Source organism: Falco peregrinus, chromosome 10 (genome assembly GCF_023634155.1).
Source record: "Falco peregrinus isolate bFalPer1 chromosome 10, bFalPer1.pri, whole genome shotgun sequence".
Taxonomy (NCBI): domain Eukaryota; kingdom Metazoa; phylum Chordata; class Aves; order Falconiformes; family Falconidae; genus Falco; species Falco peregrinus.
This window is the reverse complement of record NC_073730.1, coordinates 24,216,690-24,239,095: the sequence shown is the minus strand read 5'-3', so window position 1 is coordinate 24,239,095 and position 22,406 is coordinate 24,216,690. Positions and strand designations below refer to the sequence as shown.

Genomic DNA, 22,406 nt, shown 5'->3' with positions numbered 1-22,406 from the left:
GCACTTTTTAATATTACTAATATAGTCTAGAGGGTTAGCACAGGTCTTTATAGTTACAGATGGTTTCTAATACATTTTTTTCTTTATAAACTAAGGGCAGGACTGTACACGAAATCTCTGTTATTGTATTTGTGCTTTGTACTCGTGTACTTGTTGACTGTTTTACAAGCCAGTAACGTAGTAGCCACAGGCTAGGAAGCTTGCCCAGAAATCTGGCATATTTAATTAGTGCTAGTAAACAAGCAGAGTTTCAAATTTAATTTTTCCTTCTTTAATTCCTATAAACCTCAAGCCATTTAAAACTTAATTTTGACACTAGTTTCGTTTATGCAGTTGGATAATACTGAAACAGTCCACAACCACAGACGGAATAGTCCCACTCTCTTCCAAGCAAGAAGGGAATAGAAGTTGTTTTGTTTTAATAGTATTTGAGGTTGCCGTAAAACTGTAAATTATAATCTTCAGGTCATCCACTACCCATTTTCTTTTTCTTTCTGTTAAGCAAAGTGTTTTTAGATGAGGAAATTGTCCTACCATGGGTTTAGCCTTGTCAGGGAAGAGGATTGGATTTGTTGCCATTCTGGTCTTTGTAGAGAGCTGTTCTAAGAGCAAATTATGGAGGCATCTGAACTCTGTTACTTGCCATAGCCAGTTCATTGCTTCTGGGCTGTGAGGTTTCACTTGCTACCCCAGGTGGCATAAGCAACAGAAGGGTCAGTCGCTGTCTTCTCTCTTGCTTTTCAGTTTCAGCTTGTGAACAGTGGGGAGGATGGTTCTCTACTACTGCTTTTGCTATTAGGGACCACTGCAGTCTAGGCTACTGACATTCCTCCTATTTATTTCATTGCTGAAGCCACATCATCTCCGGACAAGTAGTGTGCTGATGTCTCCTTATCACGGCAATATAATTTTGGCCAAAATCTCAACTTTGTAACTGCAGCCAAAAAAAACCCCAAAATCAAAAGATTAGTATTTAAATTTTAAAAGTACGCAGAGGAGCAGTGTCTGGGCAGCTTTGCATTCAGGAACATGGAGGGGTTTGGGTTGTTTTGTTTTGGTTTTTTTTTAAATGATCAGACTCCTGCTTATTATAAAGGCAGCTCCTACATACTGTATTAAGAGAGTTAGCAGGTGCTGGGCTGTGCAGAGCAAGACTCTTGTTTCTGTGAAGTTTCTCAGTCAGCAGTAACCATCCCAGGGAAGGAAGTTAAACCTACTGCTAAGTACCATCTCACTGCGTTGAATCTGCCAGGATTGTCTTCTGTTCTCTGCAGTATTCTAATTGCCATATTATCACTGATCAAAAGGAGGGAAATTCCCTCTGGCCCAACCTTAAGCTGTTATTTAGACCCTAGTAGTGGGTGGAAGATGGAGAAAGATCTGGAAGTCCAGCTCTATCCTCAGTACAGTGTAGATTTTTGTTCAGTTGGGCTTAATTCTGTAGTGCTCCAACTTTAGCATCCTCCTGAAAGCATTTTAGGTGTAAGCTCAGTTTCTTATAGTAATATGAAGCAACAACTTCTGTTATAACTATTAACAAATCTGGAAATTTTAAATCATGAGTAATCTGGTCTAACCAGAAACTAATACGGTGTGGTTGTAACCACTGTAATTACTTGTTTTAAAAAAAAACAACACAGATTGGGACTTTGGGTGGATGCTAAGCTACTCTTGTGGTAACGATGGATTTTTCTGTGTCTTGCCTTTTTTCCTGGTTTGTTTTTTTTTCCCCCTGATACTTATGTTCATCATCCCATGGTGTTTCTAATGTATTTTGTAAAATGCCAGTTAGCTATTAAAAGAATTAATCATAGTGTTCTTTGGGGTTGAAAAGACAAGATATGTCTGCAAAGTGGCTCCAGTCGGACTTTATTTCTTAGTTTTAAATTCTGCTGTCACTGTGCAAAAAGAATGCTACATGTTCTAATTTTAAGGCTTTGTTTTAATGAAGTTCTTATTTGATACCATCAAAATGATAGCTGATAAATGAAACAGTATAGGTTATTTTAAACTAGAAAAGAACACAAGTATCTCTCTATTTCTTGTGTGATGTTCCTGTTACTTGGGGTATTTTTTCACTGCAGAATTGGGCTGAGTCTAATGCTGATGATGTCCCGAGCCCTGACAGGGCTGAAATCCCCTGTCCTGAAATCTCATGGCTCAAGGCTGATGTTGCTTTAGATCCAGGCTAGCATGCTTCTGAGGATGTATCTGAATACATGGGCTGAGTCATAACTTCAGTGTGGCCAAGTTAGGGAAACCCCTCTGTTTTTTCTGTAGGGAGGCAGGATTCGTCAAGTCTGACTGCTCATACCTTAGTGTAGTTTCCCCTAAAATTTATCTTTCTTCCATGTACCCAGTCAACATTGCCAAGATACGGAGCAGCCTGTGTGCTGGCAGTCACAGCCAGGCTCCCACTGCAGTGGCAGCAGTGCCAGGTTCTTTGCCCACTTTATTTTCTGCCTGAGATAAAGCTGTTTTCATTATCTGATTAAATATTTGATGCTTGCGGTTGTTGGGATCTCATCAGGGTGAAGTGTGGTTATTATGTTGCCAAATGCTAAAATGTTCAGGTTTCAGTCTACTTGAGATGTGAAGAGATACAACTGTAAAAGTTTATTATGAATCAAAAGTGAGGCAGAAGCAGTATGTTCCAGGGATGGAAATCAAAAGGAAACAGGTCAAAGCATCAGCTGAGGAAGCTACAGACCCTCGAGGAGCAGGAGCCGAGTATAATTCACTTAGAGTAGATGAAGGAAACGAGCATTGTCAGACCTGCTGTGGAAGGCATCCTACATGGGCTGGATTTGGGTAGGGTTTGGTAATTTAAACCATTACACCTGAATTTTTCCCATCTTTGGATTCAAAGCGCATGTCGTCTTGCTTTCTAGACTGTAGGTGCTGGGGGGAGCCAGATGCTGCCTTGTCTTAACACACACACACACGTATTACTCGTCTCTCTCCCTCTCCTTCCTTCTAACCTTGATGACCTTCTACCAGACTCTTGTCAGGTTGTTATTCGTTCCCATGAAACGTAACTGTTTTGAATGCCAATATCTTCTAAAGAAAGGCTCACGTACATGCACCTTCTGTCATAAGAGCCCATTTGCTTGTCCAGCGAAGATCCTAGCAAAGGCAAGTGAGTGATCAGGTATGGCCTATCCACAGTAACAGGCTTAAAGAGATATTTTTCATTTTAATAAACTGGTGGTACAGAAGTAGGTGATTTTCATGAGGTACCTGGAAGGCTGCTCACAACAGGAAACCCAAAGGTATGTGTGACAGCTCCAGTTTGTTGTACTTCTGGGCCCTGTAAAGTGAAAGGGAAACACAATGATTATTTTGACTTTGTTTTTTCCACTTCTGCTTTTACTTGCAGTTTAAAGTTGGGGTATGGAGGATTTGTTTTTGCCTGTGTGGTTTAGTAGTCCAAAGGTATGCCGTTACCTTGAATTCCCAGATTTTGCAGATCATAGATTCTGAATAAAACCCACCTCACTTGGGAGGTGCAGAAGGTCTTTGGAGCCTCATCGAGCCAGGCTGCGATCAGCCAGTCACACTGCCAAGTACAGTTTTGTTTGCCTGAGTCTAAGCCAGTGACATAAAGAAATTGTGGCAGCCTTGCTGTGTTTAAGCTATATATTGCTAGTGACCTGCAGCTTTGACCTAGTATTCAGTTTCACTGTTTCCCATGCATTTACTGTAATTATTTGATTTAAGAAAATATATCATATGTCTACTGCGTAGCCCTTTGGGAACTGGTGTAGGAGGGATCAGCGGGAGCTGCTGTTCTTCAGTAGCCTCTGGACAATCCTCCAGCCTCAATTGTTTGCTTAAAATTTGTTCCTCATATATTGTCATCCTTTCAGCCCTGGTGATTTTAGGGAACAATTATTTACTAAGGTGAGTTTTCACGAAGCAGGAAGCAAAATGAGCTGAAAATTGGAAATGATTAGGGTTTCCAGGTGCAGACTTTTTAGTTCTTTCTCCTTCTTTAGCAAAGAAAGCATTTCCCAAAGCTTGATTAAATCTTTTAAATCATAGTTTAGCCCAGCATGAGAAAAAGAAGCTCAAATACCAGATCTGAACCAAATGACTAAGCCATGTCCGTTGTGTTGGAATTGAATTGGTTATAGTGCACAATAATCTACTTTATTGTCATCCTGGCCTTAACTGTAGCATAAGATGATTACATTGAATGTGTATAATAATAAGGCTTACACTTTGTATATACTGCTTTAAATATTTTGGCAGACCATAGAAAGAACCTTTACGTGCAAGGCTTGATTAATCCTTTTCCTCTGTGTATAGAACAAGTAGCTGCCAGAGCTCAAGGGTAAAACCTATTAATAATGTCTCTGGCAGTCCCCGCCCTCCTTCACAGTGTATTCTCTTCTGTTCACACTGAGCTCCAGACTTATTATCATTTTCGTCTCTCTTTTGCCTTCTCAGTTTCTACATAGCAATTGTGGTATTCTAGCAAACTTGAATCTAGTATCAAAGTGTCTAGTATAACATATTTGCATGAACTCTGTTTTTCCAGTGACAGGGAAGGAGAAGAGGGGCAGGGGCATTGTGGGGAGCCCAGCCCCTGTGTTATTTCCTACAGCTGTTAGCACTCAGTACGGTAGAGAAGACCCTTAGAACCACGTTTAGGGAAATGCTTTCCCCAGCAGCTGTGTCTGGTGTGCTCCCAGGGGATGCATGTGCATCCAGCGACATGGGAGCGCTCCTCCAGCTTGGGGTGGGTGAGGAGTCACTGCTGCTCTTGTTTTCCTATGGGGAAGCTGAAACAGGGCAAAGAAAAACATTTTATAGAAGGTCATGGGATAAGTGGGCTGCGCAGCCACTGGCACCCTCGCTGTTCAGTGTCAAAGTCAGGAGAGGTGTTAATGTTGAAGCACCATGTTGATGCCAAGATAACGACTCTTGCTACGGGAGGTCTCACTGGCTTATTGTAAACCATTTCTGGCCTTGAACAAATATTAATCCTGAGTTCTGACTGCTAACCTATACTTTTTATACTAGAGAAAATGATTTAATCTTTGGCTTTCAATGAAAGTTGGTTCCTTTACCAAAAAGTTTTCAGCATGTTTTTGTTAGAAGTAGGTTCATAGTTTGTATTATAGTCTCATGGGTATATTAATAATATAATACAACAAAGAAAAATGGCATGCGATGAAGGTTTTGAATGAAAAATATTTATTATTCGGAAGGCTTTCAAGCAACTTGGGTCACTAGATCAATAAAACATTTTCATTTGGAAAGTACTTCCCATTCCTGCTGCAGCCTGGGGAAGCAGCAGCCAGGAGGGTGGGGGGGTGTGTGGCTACCAGAGCTGCCGGTGGGCAGCTGATTCAAGCTGCGAACCTGCCGTGTCCTCCCGTGCCAGGCGCTCCAGGGACCAAGTGACGTCTTTGAAAAGAAGGTTGTTACAGAACTGGAGGAAGGGAAGGAGTGAGGGGTGCCTCCGAGCTGGAAAGGGGGGTCAGGGCCGGCTTGAAATCTTGGGTGATTGCCTCCCTGTGCCTCTCTCCACTCCAGCTCGCCCATCACCGAGGTGTGCCTCGTAGCCAGAACCGAACCAGCCGTTTCCACCCGGGAAGCAGCATCGCCCAGCACACGCAGTCCCCCCACCCCGCCACCTTACCGCCCGGGCGGCGGGAGGGGGCGGGGGCTGGGGGGGCCCGGCCAGCGCTGCTACAGCCGCGGCCGTTCAGCCCGGAGGTGGCAGCATTTCACTGGTGGGCAAAGGAGCCCTGGGATACAGTGGGGACATTCATTTGGCTAAGTGCTTGGGGAGCTTTTTGGCCAAAAGTACTGTGTTTAAAAAAAAAATAAAAATAAAAATATTAAGGTCATAAGGTGTCCGGGATTTTTGAAGAGCCAATGTAACAGTGGTCTTTTATTAGTAGCGAGTTCACAGCCAAGAGCTGTCCCGTAAATGAGCAATGCGATTTAGGGATTATTTCCCGCCCCCCCGCCTTCCCCCCCCCTTAAAAGTAGGAATGCTTGAGACATTAAAGGTGATCTGGGAGCTTTTGCTGTAAGACTTCTCTTCGTGTTGATCTGTACACTGGCTTTGTATCCACACGAGAGCATCACCTCCATGCACACGGTCAGGGGTCAGCACCGTGTGTTTGAACTGGATGGCACACTCGTCACACCAGAATACAGTTTGTAGTTTGGGGGATAGGAAGAATGCGGAAGACTGCTTGGCTACATGGACTATGTGAGCTATATGCAATTAATTAGGAAAGAAATGAGCATGGAATGCATAGTTTGCACTTAGCGTTCTGTTATTTATTTACTTATTTTGGAGGGATAGGGAGGAAGATGAACTAACACCCCATAAGCCCACAGTGGATGTAATTCGGATATCTGTTCAGGAGCCAGGTTAATAGCAGATATGATTGGACTTTTATTGTGTCATTGCTCAGATTAGCGTTAGAACATGGACAGCCCCAGGTCCCTGAGTTTATTTAAAGACCTTCATATTTTCCGTCAACAGCTGTATGAAGTTAAAGGGAAAGAGGCTATGGGATTTCTCTTTCTCAGCTAGTTTATTTGTGAGGTGGTGAGGTTAATGTGGCAATATCCCATGCTTAGTAGAGAGGCTTTTTGGCTTTAAGCATTGTGTGTGCTCCCTTCAGATTTATGATTTTGACCCCGGCCTGGCATTATCACACTGTCAGTGGGAGTGCAGGGCTGGTTTGAACCTCCAGCTCTTGGTGGTAACCTCTCTTAATTAGTTTACAGTTGAAACAATTGTCGTCTTTTTTGCCTTTAAACAAGGGAAGTTTGCTGTATCAGTGGTTGATTTCCCTGAGGGAGGAAATCCTGAGAGAGGTTATCAGGGAGAGAAAAGCTCTGGGCTCCACTTACAAAGCATTGCCATGTACGAGGCATGCATCAATCCTGTTAGTACTGCTTATTATTTCACAATGGCCTGTCAGGAATTACGGGCACGGACCTTTCTAAGGACTCTGGCAGACCTTTATGCACTCTCATCCCGAGTCAGGATTTTGTGGAATTATGTGCTAATAAAAGCTAATTTTACACATTAAATTGCATTCTTTGAAATTGGTCTTTTAATTGCTGATCTTTCCCTGACTTCTCCACAGATCTCTCTGAGCCTTCTCATTGTCGACTTTCTGCCAGGGAGCCCTCCGTGCCTCATCATTAGGGCTAAAATTTCCCATCACTTAACATAACACACGGAGTTTACAACTGGGAGCAGCCCCCTCCCTTACATGGGAGCACAGACAATAATAGACACTATAGTGGCAGCACCAATAGGAGTTTTACCATGTATTTTAATGACTTGTGCTTGATTACATTTGCTAGATTGAACCGAAGTTCATTTAGTAATTGGTATGATTCTTAGAGGGTTCACATTTGACAGTCCTTGCTCGTTAAAAAGCTCCAACAATGGCTGTTAAACTTTCATCTCAATGGTGACCCTCTCAGATACATATCCAGTCTTTTTCTTTTGATAAACCACCCAACCCGGCATTCATTAACACAACCATCTGCAGCCAGCCCCTTCTAGTACCTTCTCCCTTGCTTTGATGATATTATTGAAAGCCTTCTGTATTATCTTCCTCAGAGTGATAAGTCTAGGTGCATCAGCTCTCAGCAAATGCATTGTTTGTTATTTATTCTCTGTATCAGCTGTTCCTTGCAACAGGCTTATTTTTCATATGTTGTAAAGATTAACTGATGGAGTGGGAGATCAGAGGCATGAGAAGAGAGTGTGGCTTTCGATATTAGTAACCAGATGCTCATTTGAAATGGTGATGGAGTTTGCTGTTATCTGTTAGATTATTTGGCTCCTTTGCTTTTACCTGAAGATAACTGTTTTAAGCAGTAGTCAATGAAAATTAGCATCATCTTTAGTGGCTTGCTATGATAGAGTGCTCTTATCAGTCTGGTTTAGTGTGGCTATTCTCCCCTTAAATCTGGTTTACAGAAATCGAAGCTTTGTTTATGCATGTGCCCAAACTTGCCTGTTTGACCTTTGAAGCTGTGATTATAATATTAATCTATGGGACTATTCTGTTGCAAATCACTTAGGTGGTCTGTATTTCAGAGGATTTTCATTGTGGGACCTCCCTCTTGTCCAGCATGATGTTCTGTTATTGTTAGTATATTCTACATTGAAAGCTAACTCGGAGTGGCATTTCGGTACATCTTGTCTGGCTGGGGTTTTTTTGGGGGGGGTGGGGCGGTTTTGTGTGTGTGATGGAGCTGCAGCTAGGATAGCACTGTGCTACTGCCTGTCCACTTGCACTGATTTTGTATAACTTTCTTACAAAGTTGCTTAGCTACAGAAAAACTTGGTACAATACTTGCGTGCAGACACAAACTTCAGCCCACAAATCCTCGGTGTCCTGCGGTGTAGCTAAATAGTGTTATTCCAGTTTGCAGGTGGGGAGACTGTATGTGTGAAAGCTGCACAGACACTGGCAACAGAACCAGCATTTATTGAGGAGTTCCTGTTTTACACTCTTCTACTTGACGTCTAGTCCTTGCAGCCTTCCCGGCCTTGTGTTTAAGGAGGGGTGTGACAGATCTTGAATAGAGAGAGAACTTGGCATTCTGGCACTAAAGAAACTGTGTCCTATTTGTCATCTTCAAGTTAAGAATTGGGGTTTTTTTCCTCCTGTTTTTCCCTCTCCTTCCCATGTTGCATCCCTTTGTATTTTTTTATATTTCTTGCTTTGTTACATTGTTTTGTTCATTTTCCCAGCTTTCCTTCCTGCTCTATTTCTTTCCATTTGTCTCTCACCCATTTCAATAAACTGTTATATTCATTATATAAATACAAGGGAGCCCTTTTTCTCAAGAGTAGATATGAAAATTCTCCTTCATAAATACACAAAATGTGGAAACCATCCCCAGGATGCAGAGCAGGAGGGAGTCTGCTGACTTCCAACTGCAAGACCTCATTAAAATTAGTGGATTCCCTATCCTCTTTGCATAAGGAACATTGCTATTTGGGCTGACTTCCACAGCAACATCTGGGCCACTGATAACATCAGTACTGGAGCATTGCTAGGTGAGCTCATGTTTTGTTAATGAAGTAATCTACTGAAAGTGCATATATCATTTTTTAGTACCACATACTTTACTGCAGAGTGTTGTACTACTATTATAGGAGCTTTCCTTTGCAAGTGGGACTTAAAGAATTTCTTTAAAGTTAATAATATGCTTAACTTGCATTGAATGGCATGCTTGAGAAATGCCACTGAAATTATAAAATGTTAAGATTTAAGTACTCTGGTAGTTCAATGCATTATTTGAGAAATACACTGGAAAATGGCTTACTAGAACACCTGATAGTCTCCTTTGGTGTTGCCAAATATTTGGTGTGCTAGTATGGGGGGGCAGGGGGAGAGATGTGTGCCCTAGTTGTGAGTGATCCCTCTGCTGAGCTCACTAAATAGTAAAAGTGATCATGATCACAACCATCTGACTAGCATGTTCTGAGGTAGGCGAACAAAAGTTGGATGGAATATACTGGTGAGATATGTTCATTCAAACTTCATTACGAAATCCAGGCATCAAGGAAGGAAAAATGAAAATGGAGACAATTTCAGGTGTGAATTAAAATTTCTCTCCTTACAAAGCCTCTGGACTGTGAGTACAGTTACAGATTTCTTGAACAGCCCAGTGTATTCCCTGACCATTGTGTTTTGCCTTTTTTAATTTGCAAGCAAAATATTCTTGTGGCTTTTCTGCCCTGAGACCTGGTGGTGACTGTTCAGGCAGCCAGAACACACTCAAATGAGGCTACAGGTGCGTGGAAGGGAAAGTAATATTGGCATAAAATAACTAGCTACTTTGAGAAAGGTTCCAAAAAGGGTTTCTACTAAGAGCAGGGAATGCATAAAGAGAAGTAATAGAAGTAATCAATGAGTTTTTATGATTTAAAACTTTGTTCTTAAAATATTGAAGCTATTGAAGGTTTCTGAATTTCTGAAATATTAACCTGCCACGCGTCTGAAAGTGAAGAATTCCCTGTTTGCCATTGTTTGGCTAATGATGAGCGGGAATTTCACTGGTCTTTTCCACCTTACTGGGCTGGATAGGCAAACACTTTGTAATTGAGCTTTGGCATTCATTTGTAATGTGTGGTGTAGAAAAGGTGAGCAGACCCCATCTCCTTCCCCTATTACCCTCTAGGAAGTGTTGGAAAAAATACAGTAGCGTTGTTGTGTTTGCTAGCAGAACATGCACAGCCTTGCATATTAAGGCAGGCACTTAGCCAGCAGCTTTGAATTATTGTACCCTGACATTACCCACTGTAACTTTTAGCACTCTGGGCCCATTACTTTGGCTTCCTGCCCAGTAATGTGCAATTTCCACTTACATAAGAAGATGTAGCAGGAGTAATGACTCCTTGGAGGAGGTGTTTTCTTTCGCAGCAAATCAGCCCAGGGCCAGCAGGTGTAAGTTTATAGACACAGTCCAATAATGGCAGCCTGCACTGTTCTCTGTTAATCCAGCAGTTGATGGAAAGGAACAGATCTGCCTTTGCATAGTTTTCACTATCCACTGCTTTAATTGCAAAGTCAAACTCTTGTAAATGGCCACACAAAGCTAAGCTCCATGATTTTTCTTTTTGTTTTTTTTTCTTTTACAGGCACCCCAGAATGCACATCAGAACAGGGCTGATGGATGCTCATCTCTACTGTCTGAAGAAATATGTGGTAGACTTCCTTGTAGAAAACAAGTAAGAAACCAAGCAATACATATGGTAGTAGCAGGAGTTTGCATAGACATATGGTTCATACCAGAGCTTTTAAAGGAAGATTTGTTTCATTAAATTGGCTAGTGTGAAACAGAAATGTGAAAGAAACCAGTTTTCAAAATGCTTTAACTACTCTAAAAGGAATGCCAAGCATTATGGTGAGTTTCTTATTCAGACCTTTTTTAAATTAAAAAAAAAAAAAAAAAGAATGGAATTATAACAGGATAAGTGAAAGCTAAAATTTTTGCCTCTTTTCTGCATCCCTTTTTTTCTGAATGTATCTGTGTTTTTTGGCTGTTCATTTCACCAGGGCTCCCCCATTGTTAGGGCTGTGAATACATTTCTGACCTTTGATTTTCCCCACCACAGTCTGTTTTGGCCTTTGCAATCACCTTTTCTCTCCCCCTTCACATCCACCATCACTGCAGGTGGGCTATCTCTGTAGCATCCTATGTTTTTAGCTTGTGATGTTCCTCTGTCAAAACTCTGAGACCACCCACTGAGAGTAAGAAAAACATCCATTTATGGAAGTGGAGAAAGATCTTAGCTATAATATTTCATGAAACAGATGAAAAAAACCCCTGTTTATCTTTAAAAAACAAACAAATGAACAACTCCCCTCACAGTAAGTAGTTCAGTTTTGGAAAGATGTCCTGTTCTTAGACTTTTTTTAGTTCTCTCGTAGCCATTACATATATTGAGTGCTCACTGAGTTCTCAAGAGTTTTTCTCCCCTTTTAAGTGAGATGAGAGAAAAAGGGGACTAAGTGTAGTGTTCGTAGGACTTTTTATTAGCAGATTAACTGACATGTGAAAAAACATTGAAGGGGGAGGGATTTGTGTTAGTCTGGACCATATACAAATCTGGTGATGCAGCTGGATACATGATTGAAGGAGCTCTTCCAGAATAAGGTTCTGTGAGTAAGTTAAAATTAAGTGGAAAATCTGTGTTAACCCCCAGGGCAATTTCTTACCATGCATAAGAACAAAGCTTATCCGATACTTTGACTGGCACGTGGGGGCATTGTGCAAGTCATTTTAGTTCCCATTTGTGTATGGGAACATGTCTGAAAGGTAAGAAAGCTTCAGGAGGAGCAGATGCTTTAATCTGAAATAAGCCACTTATTCAGTGTATTTTAGAAAGTTGGTGACAGTTTGGACTTCTTGTATTTCCTGTGGTAGCATGAAGCAGTTTACACCTTTCTTTTGTCATAATACAGCATGTAGGACTTGTTTCTTGAAATCCTAGCCCTGTTTTGCTGGGATTAGACATTTCCAGAATATTAGACATTTCACACATTTCAGTTCTTTCTCCTTGGTATTTCGTGCTGTTTTGAATTTAGATCATTAGGTTTGTGGGACAAGGACAATCTTTGTCAGACATGCCACAGTGCATGACACAATGAAGCCTCTAAGCATAAACAGTAGTAACTTCAGATTTCAAGGCTTTATGCTGTTTCCATTGAAACTGGTGAGATCTTTGGCTTTGTCAGTGGTGAAATTTTACCTTGTATTAACCAAAGCCAGCAGAATGAAATCCTGCTCTGAACTCCTCCAGTTGCCCCCAGGTTCCCCTAGAAGAAATCTACTGACTTTTTTAAAGTAATGGACAAACTGACTACAGTTGGTTTTGTAGATTATTTTTTTATTATTATTTTCTATAGAGAGGTCATTCTCTGTCTTCGCTATTTTTGGAAGCTGGTGCTGCTTTTCTGTGACACTTCCATGATAAATACATAATTACAGCAGCTAGACAGCATTTCTTAAGACTCGATAGCAATATCTGGCTTACTAATGGCAGGTAGCTGCTTCATTCCCTTTATTACACACATCCTGCTTATTCAGTCAATTGAGAGAGACCATCAATTGCAAGTAATGTGCTTAACTGGCAAATCTGGGTAATGGGACTTTTGCCATGAGGAATAACTTGGGCTTTCAGGCTTCTGGCATTGGTGGGCATTTGCAGTTGTTTTTCTTCTCTGAGGAAGGGGAGGACAGTGCATACCCAAAGATCTTTCCATGTTTGGCAGCAATATGCCAGGACTTTTGAAAGACCTTGTGGAATATTTTTTGCCTCAAAAGTACTGACATCTACATAATTGTTTGGGTTTAAGGATTCTTTTTAATACTTTGTTTTTCAGTCCAGAGAGAACCTAGAGTAAGATTTTGCTCTCTGCAATTCCGCACCAGGACTGGAGAAGCTCAGATGCCTTGTTTAAGTTGTGCATGTTTAAAACTAACAGCAGGGACTGAAATGAACAGTGAAGCTCTTGTATGGTGCCAGGAAGTACTGACACAGTGTACTTCCTCAATATTACAATATTTACATTGTGTTAATATTTTAACAGCAGGGTTTGATGGCAGGCAGAACACCTTTTTTCATTGTTTGTAGCTCAGTGAAGCATTTACATTTTTTTTCAGTTTTTATTTTGACATACAAAAGCAGAAAAGACGTTGCCCAGCAGTAAAAAATAGAGATCCTAAAACTGGCTGTAGCTCAGTCTTTTGCACAGGAAAATTATGATTACTTCCAGGTCAAAGAATTACATGAAAACTAATGTAGTTGTGTGTGGGGTCTGTTGCTTCAAATGGGATAAAAGCCCAGTGTAGTCCCAGCTTAGCTGCAAAGATGTGCCAAGAACAAGCTCTCCCCAGGTGAATGTAGTTTGTATATAGCTGCACCTGTAAAGGTAAATTGCATTCTTCCACTTTGATCAGGTTAATACATGCATTGTATATAAAGTCCAAAGTCACTATCAACTACTATGAAAATAGGGAAAAAAGAACACGAAATGGCTAAATCTTAGTTTGGTCTAAGTATGTGAATCTTGGTTTAGGATTTGGGACAACTTTGTGATACGACCCATCTAGAGAAAGGCTGAATTTATTGTTCAGCTCCAGCATAAAGTTATGATGCCAAAACGTTATCATCAGCTCAGCCACTGTCTTGCTTTGAGGTACTAGACAGATCCCTTAATTTTTCTGTGCACTTGTTTCTTCTTCTGGGTGGGACTGTTTGGAGAATAATCAGTATTTGTTTGGCAGCAGTGAGGTTCTACTATGGGGTGTATTAGGAGAGGTCAAAATACTGTTTGGTAGTCTGTAACTCAATTCACATTCCTTTAATAAGTTTTTATGAATTGTTTTAAAAGGACTGAATAGTAGATTCTTCTGCCTTAAGTTTTATTGCACTATAGCAAACCAAACAAATTCTTGAGTTTTAAAACGCAGAGTTTGTTAGTGCCTTTGAATAAAAGTCGGAGGAAATGGTTTGTTTATTAGAACCCCCTCAAATGTGTATGTCCAGACAAAAATAAAAAGTATCATGCCACTAAATTTTTTTTAAACCCCTGGAATTTATTTTTTGGGGAATTAAACTGCTTTCTCTTTCCTCTTCTAGGAAGAAAAAATGCATTTTAGCAGTTAATCCCTATATCCATCTTTGTCACTCACTAGTTCAGCACTGGATCCTAGTGTAATTGAGTCCTCAAGGGCAGGACAATTCTCCCCTGTCTGAATTTACCAAGGTCAAAAGCTTGTGGTTCCACAGTGGCTTGGGGAACAGCTGAAGAAGTTCTTGTCCCTAGCAGTTTGTTATTCCATGCAGCTGAAATTTATTCCTTCCCTTCTCTGCACACTCCTGCATCACCAGGATGGGCTGGTTATCTCAGTGCTCCTTAGCTCCAGTGCACTGGCAGCCCCTGGCAGGGTACCAGCAGGGGAGCTCTCAGAGCTCTGCCCTGGGATGTACATCTTCACCCCTGCATCCGCAGCGGATACCCAGCACTGACAACCTCTGGGTCTGTTCCCACTAAACTCACAAGACGTCACAGACCATAGCTGCTACCAGCCACGTCTGCACAGGGACTGTGACCTCAATGTGAATAAGCAGCAGCTTGTTTGGGCTGAATTTTCTGCTGATTGTAACTATCCCTGGGGATGTTTTTCTGCAGAGGTCTTTGGTTCTTCCCCAGGTTCCTTTCTGCATCAATGAAGTTAGAGCTGATGAGGTTGGTCTTCATGTGGCAGATGTACTGAGTCTGCCAAATTGTATCACATCTTTTCACAGGAGGGAGGTCAGTTAAAAATTTGATCTTCCTGTATTCAGGCGAGGGCTTTCATTTCCTAAACATTTCCTTTTTCAGAATAAAGCTAACCTGAGGATCTTACAGGTGCTGCGCGTTGTGGCATGGGGCAGGTGAGCGCAGGCCACGTATGGTGCAGGAGCTGCTCTGCCAGCACAGGGCAGGGATAGTTGAAGGTGAACACCTGCACCTCATGATGAACTGCACAATATTGCTTTTCTTAAAACGATCATTACACGAGCTGAGCCAGCAGGCTAGACAGAAGCAGAGGCTGTAGCTGGCTGGGGGCATGGCTCCACCCCACAGCTGGCGGGCCTCACACCCCTGGGGCCCTGGGGTGGCAGCCAGCACAGTAGCCAGTCCCTTTTTTGGCACTATCCTGAGTGCTAGGTTGGAATCCTGCCTCACTGCTGCATTCAGGGCAGATGGAAGAAGAGAGTCCTTATTCCCTTTCCCCTGTGAACTTCATCTGTAGTGGAGGGCAGGATCTAGGCCTGTGCTTCATGAGCCCAGCGTGTTGCACAGACATGCACCGATATTTCTTTACTGTGTGCTGACAGTTGGCTTGCTAACAATCCCAGCGAAGCTGCTAGTAGAAGAAATGTGATCAAAGTGAAATTGCATGGTAGTTTGTGTTGTGTTTTTCCAGTATGTTTCTAAAGCTCTAGCCTAGTGAAATAAGATACTTGATTTGGGGAGAGCAAGAGGGGGGGAGGCAATAAATAGAAAGCAACCTCTTCCCCTGTAAAGTTTTAATGTGGAAAATTCAAAGCTGCTTTGGAACTAAAAATGTGGAAGATGTGTGTGTATATATCCTGTGTATACACTTAAAAGTATATGTAATATGCATTTATATGTATGCATGAATGCCATTGTGCTCAGTCAGTTGCGCAGGTACAGATGATAACATTTGTTATGTGTAAGCATTTCACCCTACTCACAGCTGAAACCTATAGACATGTGGAGGCTGCAGTTTTCACCTCTCATTGGGGTAGACCAGAAAATCCAAAGCCAGATCAAGACTCCCTAAAACAAAGCAGTATGTGGTCCTACTTGATAAGTTACCTCCCCAAAATCACTTGTCACATTTCATCAGTGCAGAGCTTGTCATGAATATGCTAATCAAACCTTAGTTACAGGTTGGGTACCCAAAAAGCTACATTTAAAAATACTAACTTTGCAAAGTTAAGCACTGGGTGGTTAGGAAGTGCCACAGCTGAGGCTCCATGTGAAACCTTTCGCTTCTATATGTGCCACACAGAATCATAGAATCATTCAGGTTGGAAAAGTCCTTTGAGATCATCAAGTCCAGCCATTAACACAGGACTGCCAAGTTCATCACAAAACTATGTTATGGTATGGTTTGCAGTTATATGACACTTTATGGGTTTTTTTCCCTCTGCGCCAATTGTTTCATTTCAGTAATTCATTCATTGCTGAAGGCAATGCTACTGTTCGATATTGTATGTACCTTCTGTAGTTCAGGTGAAGGCCACCAGCATTACTTGCTGCTTGTCATTTAAACCCTGTTCTGAAGATACGGCAAATACTTTCCTTTTGGATTATTGGTGCTCATCACTGATACTATAATGCTGTGTCCACACTTTATTAATTGTCTTTCCAGTACTCCTATTAATGAAGTAGCAGTCTTTCCCTGTTCTGAAAAGGGGAAACTAAGGCACACTAGCTGAAGTTTGAAGCATCTTTTTAAGTATGCCATTTTCCAGTCCTTAATATTATACAGAGATCTCTTAATACTGAAAGAATCTTTTCCATTGATGATAGCTGTCACAGGGTGACACTGATCAAATCAAAAACATGCTGTCAGTGGCAACCTACAGAAATTAGATTTATGCTTTGCATTCAGCAACATCTGTAAACTCCTCTGACAGAAAGGAACTTTAAAAAAAAATTAGTTCTTCAGGCATCATTCATTTGCCTTAAATATTACCAATTCTTTTCTCCTCTTGTAGCCCTCTGCCTTGTACGTTTAACACACATGTTCTAACAAATGAGGCAGGCATTCTTCTGCCTCATTACACAACCTTGATTCATCCCCAGGGCATAGTCCATCTTTACATTGGGTGAAGAAGAGATCTGAGATTGGGGAGAGTGGAAAAGTAGGTGAGTTTTTTTAAGGATTGTGTCATAATGCGTACACACCAGGTCTTAATTAAGGTTGTATAAGCAACATAGTTCTAGCTTTTCTTAATATGAGTACCCAAACTTTTACTGTGATGTTCTTTTTAAGTGTGTATATATATGTTTATATATGTGACCCTTTTAGAATTAATCAGTGAGGCTACTGTGACTCTTGCTAATGGACTAGCTGTTATCAACATAGATTTATCACCTTTCAGGTCAGCTACCAGAAGGAGATGAGATGCTCTAAACTTTGAAGACTATCCAGCTCAGCCTTTGTAACCTTGGCCAAGAGTATACTCTTATTCTGTGGAGTAGTGCATGAGTAGTTCAGTTACCTTGCAGAAAGAGAGAGAGAATAGAGCATGCCCAATATAGGACTCAAAAAAATTTAGCTGCAAAACAGATCTCTTCTGAGCATGTGCAAACAGTGGTTTTTCAGACTTAGCTTGATGTAATATGGGCACTTTTTATGTTTACAAATGTAACACCCTGACGAAAAGACAACCTTGCGCCAAATTGCAGGCATGGAAGTACAAGAGCTTTTCAGTGGAGCAGCTGAAATATTTTTAACATGGACAAAACAAAGTTGGGGTGGTTTTTTTCCATAATTTTGTTCTTGGAAATAGCTGAGACATTTTTGATGAAGCTATCCAAAAGAATTCAGCTTGAGGCAAACACCTGGCATGGGTAATTTCAGCCAAAACAGTTAAACTTTGGCAAAGTTTACAAACAGATGAAGACAGAAACTTACAATAGGAAATGCTGGGCAATTTATCTATAGGCACCCCAACTGCATCACCTCTGAAAGCTAGTCACCTCAGGTTTTGTGAAGGCAGTTGCCACTGTGTGTTTGCTAAGATGTTAGGGCTTCTCTGTTATGCACCAGAGTGGCAGTTGCATTTTCTAATATAAGGAGATCTATGGACTTTGTTTCAAAAGATTGTCCATGTATCTAAAACGAAGTTGATAGCACACATCTTCCTCTTACACATTAGAACATTTCACGTACTTTTGTGGTGTCCTTCCCTCTTCCCCGCCCCCACCCCCCCTCTTCCTCCTAAAAGCAAGGTCAATTTTTTTATTGTGTTTAGTAATGTGTTTTGCAAATCACCATTTTGTCCTGAGTCTAGTACTTCTGAATTGCTGGGTGTAGAAGCTGCCACTGTTTCCCTTGTACAGTCACCTGGGGAGCAGGCAGCTCCATTTGTGGCCTGAAGGAATGTCGTGTGGTACTGGAAAGGCAAGAATGAAAAACAGCAGCACTGTGGTTGCTTCAAAAGGTCTGAGTAAGCATTCAGAGTGCCTTGTCCTGGGAATGCTGAGTGCTAACATCTTGTTTGCCACCAGGAAAATCCACTTTCCTTGGGGAGCCCTCCTCTCGGGGTGCACCCTGCAAGAGGCTGAGCTGGAGCTAAGAAAACAAATCAGCTCTTCTGCAGTTCTTCCAGCCCTGGAGAGCTGCCTGCCAGAATTTGCCAGCAGAGAAACTCTCCTCTGAACTGAGCAAATTTGCAGTAAGCTTTATAGCCAAAGTCAGTATGATTTGTTTGCAAAGTTAAACACTGGGGGTTTTTTTTGAACTGCTGAAATAAATAAGAGCAAATTGTGTGAGGTCATAGCGCTCTGCCTTTCCAAACTGCTTCAGCTGCAATCCCAGTGCAAGCTTCTCGTCTTAGCTCCCCTCTGCTATGTCCAGAAAGCCTCCGCTGGGCCAGCACTAGGAGGGGAGGGGAAGGTTTTCTGTCTCAGTGCTGTGTTCTGAGATCTGTGGCCGTGAGAAAAGCTGCAGCGGAGCCACCTTCTCCTCCCCAGTAAATGGCAAGGGCAGTATGAGATCCTTGAATACTGGAGGTACAAGTGACTGGTCTCTGAAGCGCCTGCTTGGATGGCTGTGTGCTATGCTGTACACAAAGGCCCCTACAGGTTTATATTAAGGTGCTGCCCAGACTAAACCAGTACGTTTTTTCTTTTTCCCCTCTAAATGCCTTTTTATCATTCAGGCTGTCACCTGTGTTTCCTGGCAAGGGCTGCTGGCTGGGGGAGGTCTGGCAGAGCTGAACACCCAGCTTTGGTGGTCTTTGTGTGGCTGCCTGAAAGATGGCTTAAAACAGAACCTGCTCTGTGAATACCTGTGAGTTAACATGTGTCAGCCGTGTGGCTGGAAGGTTTCTCCTTTGCTGTAAAGAGAGTTTTTATAATGAATACTTCCCTTGTGATTAAAATGGGTAAATAAACAAATAGCTCCTACAGGAAGTATACTGTGTAAAGACAGTGCAAATAGATTGTAGCTTTCCAAACAAGGAAAAGAAAAAGAAAAAACAAACCCCCCAAAACCAAAAAAAATATCTCCAAACTCAAGCTCCTCCTTAGTGCCTTTAATCTATTAGAATGTGAAATGGCAATTTATCTTTCCCATTTCCTTTCCTTGTCAAACATATCCAGCTGTTGGAGCTTTCTCTGCTCCCTACTAGAAATGCCAAGACTTGAAATCTGTTGATGTCCTTCTCCTCCAGGGTATCATTACCATTATCATCTTTCCATGGTACCAATCAAGCTCACTCCTGAAACCTCAGGGGGAAAAAAGTAATGATCCAAACTAGACTTAAACTATGATTTTCAGCAAATCACTTCTGTAATAAATACGATTCCTGTTCCTGTTAGCGTACTACCTGGGAGTAGACCTGTCTTTGGATGTGCTGAATTGGAGCTGATTAACTTAATGAATGGCTACAAACCTTTCTGTGAGATCACAATATGCCATCGTGGCCATGTGCCTGAGATACCCTGAAGCATGCTTGGTCACAGCACAGTATCCTGTGCATGCAAGCTGCTCCTAATGCAGATTTTTCTAAGTAAATGTTAACATTTCTTGTCTTCTGACTGTGATGTACAGCATAAGATTATTACCCTTTGGTTTCCCTATGAAAAGTGAATGTAAGGAGGGCATGAAAAATGTTATTCAGTTATAGAATCACAGAAAAATTTTGGTTGTGGAAGGACCTCTAGCAGTCTCTAGTCCGACCTACTGCTCAAGGAAGTCTTAACTTTTGTGTTGCTCCGGGGATTTTTTGCAGTTGAGTTCTGAAAATCTCCGAGGATGGGGACTGGGCCTTGCCCCAGGACTGTACCACTCACCGAGAAGTTGTTTTCTCTGTCCCAACTGGAATTTCCTTCGTTGCAGCTTGCACCTGTTGCCTCTTGCACTTTTACTATGCATCTCTTGCAAAAGTCTGTCTGTCTTCTGTGTCACTTCACTTTTGGTAGTGGAAAACTTTAATTAGATCCCCCTGCAGCCTTCTCTTCTCCAGGCTGAACAAACCCAGCTTCCCCAGCTTCTCCTCCTGCGTCACATGCTCTTGGCCCTCTTGGTGGCCTCAGCTGGGCTTGCTCTGATCTGATAATAAACATTAAAAATTGTTAACTGTTTTTTCGACTGTTTCATGCAGTTGCAGTTTCCTTGGGTAGCCTTCAGCCAAATTGATTTTTGTCTTCATATGAGCCATGGATTTTGAACCAAGGAGGAACGGTGATTCCTTTATCAGTACAGTGCATTTTCTTCCACACAGCACTGCTTGGATGTAAGATACTACTTCAGGTGAAATTATTATCTTACCTTGCTGGACATCTCCCTGTGGGGACAGAATCCTTATATGTGATATGGTCTGTTTCGCTTGCAGTGGAAAACATAATTCTCTTGTATCTTCTCTTCAGATGATCTGATTGTACAACTTTCAAGAATTTTCAAGATAATGTTTGCCTTTCTTCCCCTCTCTGGTGTGTTTCTAAATCTCTTTTCTTCCACACCACCTCAGTAACTGACTGATCCTTCTGAAATGCTGATTTCAGTAATCCCCTTTTACTCATGAGTTGGATTTTTGGAAAAGAGAGAAAATAGTATTTGTTTTCCTGCTATTCTGCTTCTCATAGTTTTTGTATTCTAGGCATTAGTTCAGTGTCAAATTCCGTTGTGCCTTAGCCAGTCAAATGAAACATGAACAATAACAAAGATGTCTATAACACTGTTGCTGACTTTATTATTGCATCGAATTATCGTGATGGGAGGCTTTTAACTTTCTATAAGGGAGAATAAATACTATAAGGCTGGCAAGGCACACAGCCCTGAGTGGAGTAACTAAGACAGATCTTCATTAAGTCAATAAATGATCAATCAATCAATAACAATATTCTGAGTTCCATTTTGAATGTGATGGGTAGCTGGAGTATGAAGTAAGGGCTGATCTTAGAACATAGTCTTGAATCAAAGGGGAGCAACTACAAATTTCTTCACTTACATTGAAAAATAAAAAAAGGGAATATAAAATTTTGAACAGCCACAGGACAGTCTATGAGAAATGCTGAGTGCTGTCTAGTTAAGTTACCAATTTGTAAGAAGTCAACAACCTGAATGGGAAGGAAGAGTGACGTTTCCTTAAATCAAAGATGCAGAGATGAACTGTAGCACACACAGCATCTTGCACCAAACTTCTCCAGATGAATACCACCTGGAAAGAACTTTATGAATAAAAATAGGCTGATGAAGAAGAGGAGATTGACCAAAAAGGTTCATCTTAAAGTTCTTCAGGAAATGATAGTGACAAAAAAAAGTTTAGTCTTATTACAGGACAGAAGATGATGTTGCAAATGCCACGGTAAACAGAAGAATTGTCCTGCAGGGAGGGGTGGAGCAAGGATTAGTAATCAATAGGTGAGGCTAGGAATTCATTAAGGGAGAATGATTGCGGGGGGGATGGGTGTAGAAATTGGACTTTTACAGGTGGAAGCAGAACTGAATTATGCACCAGAGCTTCTGTTTATTTCCCAGACTGCTGGAAGAATGGCATGTTGTGAAGTCGAACGGAGAATGGGTCTGTTTGATTGCAGACCACCAAACACAGTATCTGCATGGAGAAACAGAGCAGAGGTGTGGACGTCTGTGGTGCCTTTAATGCAACCTCAGTAGAGTAGGGTGAAAGGACTTACCGTGTGAAGCTGCAGCCATGTCTACATTTTTTGACACATTTTGTACAGATAAGTCTGAAGCATTTGACTAACTAAATATTTATGCACCTGAAGTTTACATAGTTCATCAGTTTTCTGGATACACATATACTTTATCAAATGCATCGTATGCATGTGTTTGTTTAGGCATATTATCAGAACACCACTGTTCAGTGTACTTTTCAGAAAAGGAGCCTAATTTCAAAGGCATTTAGAAAAAAGCTGGTAACTCACACACAGATGGCTGCAAAGGCGGAGGTGGGAGAGAATGGGGAAAGATAAGTTCTGGCAAGGAATCACATTTGCTGCAGGTGCGCTTGTTTCAGAAGAATGGGATGCTGTCTGGGAATGAATGAGATCCATTCCTTAGCAGCATGTACAACCTGCCAAACACCCTGGGTGGCCTCTGACAGCCTCAGAGAC

At 41.6% G+C, this 22,406-nt stretch overlaps 1 protein-coding gene across 2 annotated transcripts in view; it reads left to right on the top strand.

Annotated features, from left to right (window-relative positions):
• EIF2B3 (eukaryotic translation initiation factor 2B subunit gamma) overlaps window positions 1-22,406 on the top strand; it is a 102,272-nt gene that overhangs the window by 39,642 nt on the left and 40,224 nt on the right. Inside the window, exon 6 of one of the 2 annotated variants that reach the window (XM_055815646.1) lies at window positions 10,649-10,738. The exons of the other annotated variant lie outside the window; for it this stretch is intronic. Within the exon in view, the coding sequence (XP_055671621.1) occupies window positions 10,649-10,738 (90 nt within the window). The remainder of the gene's footprint in view (window positions 1-10,648; window positions 10,739-22,406) is intronic. 2 annotated transcript variants of the gene reach the window in all.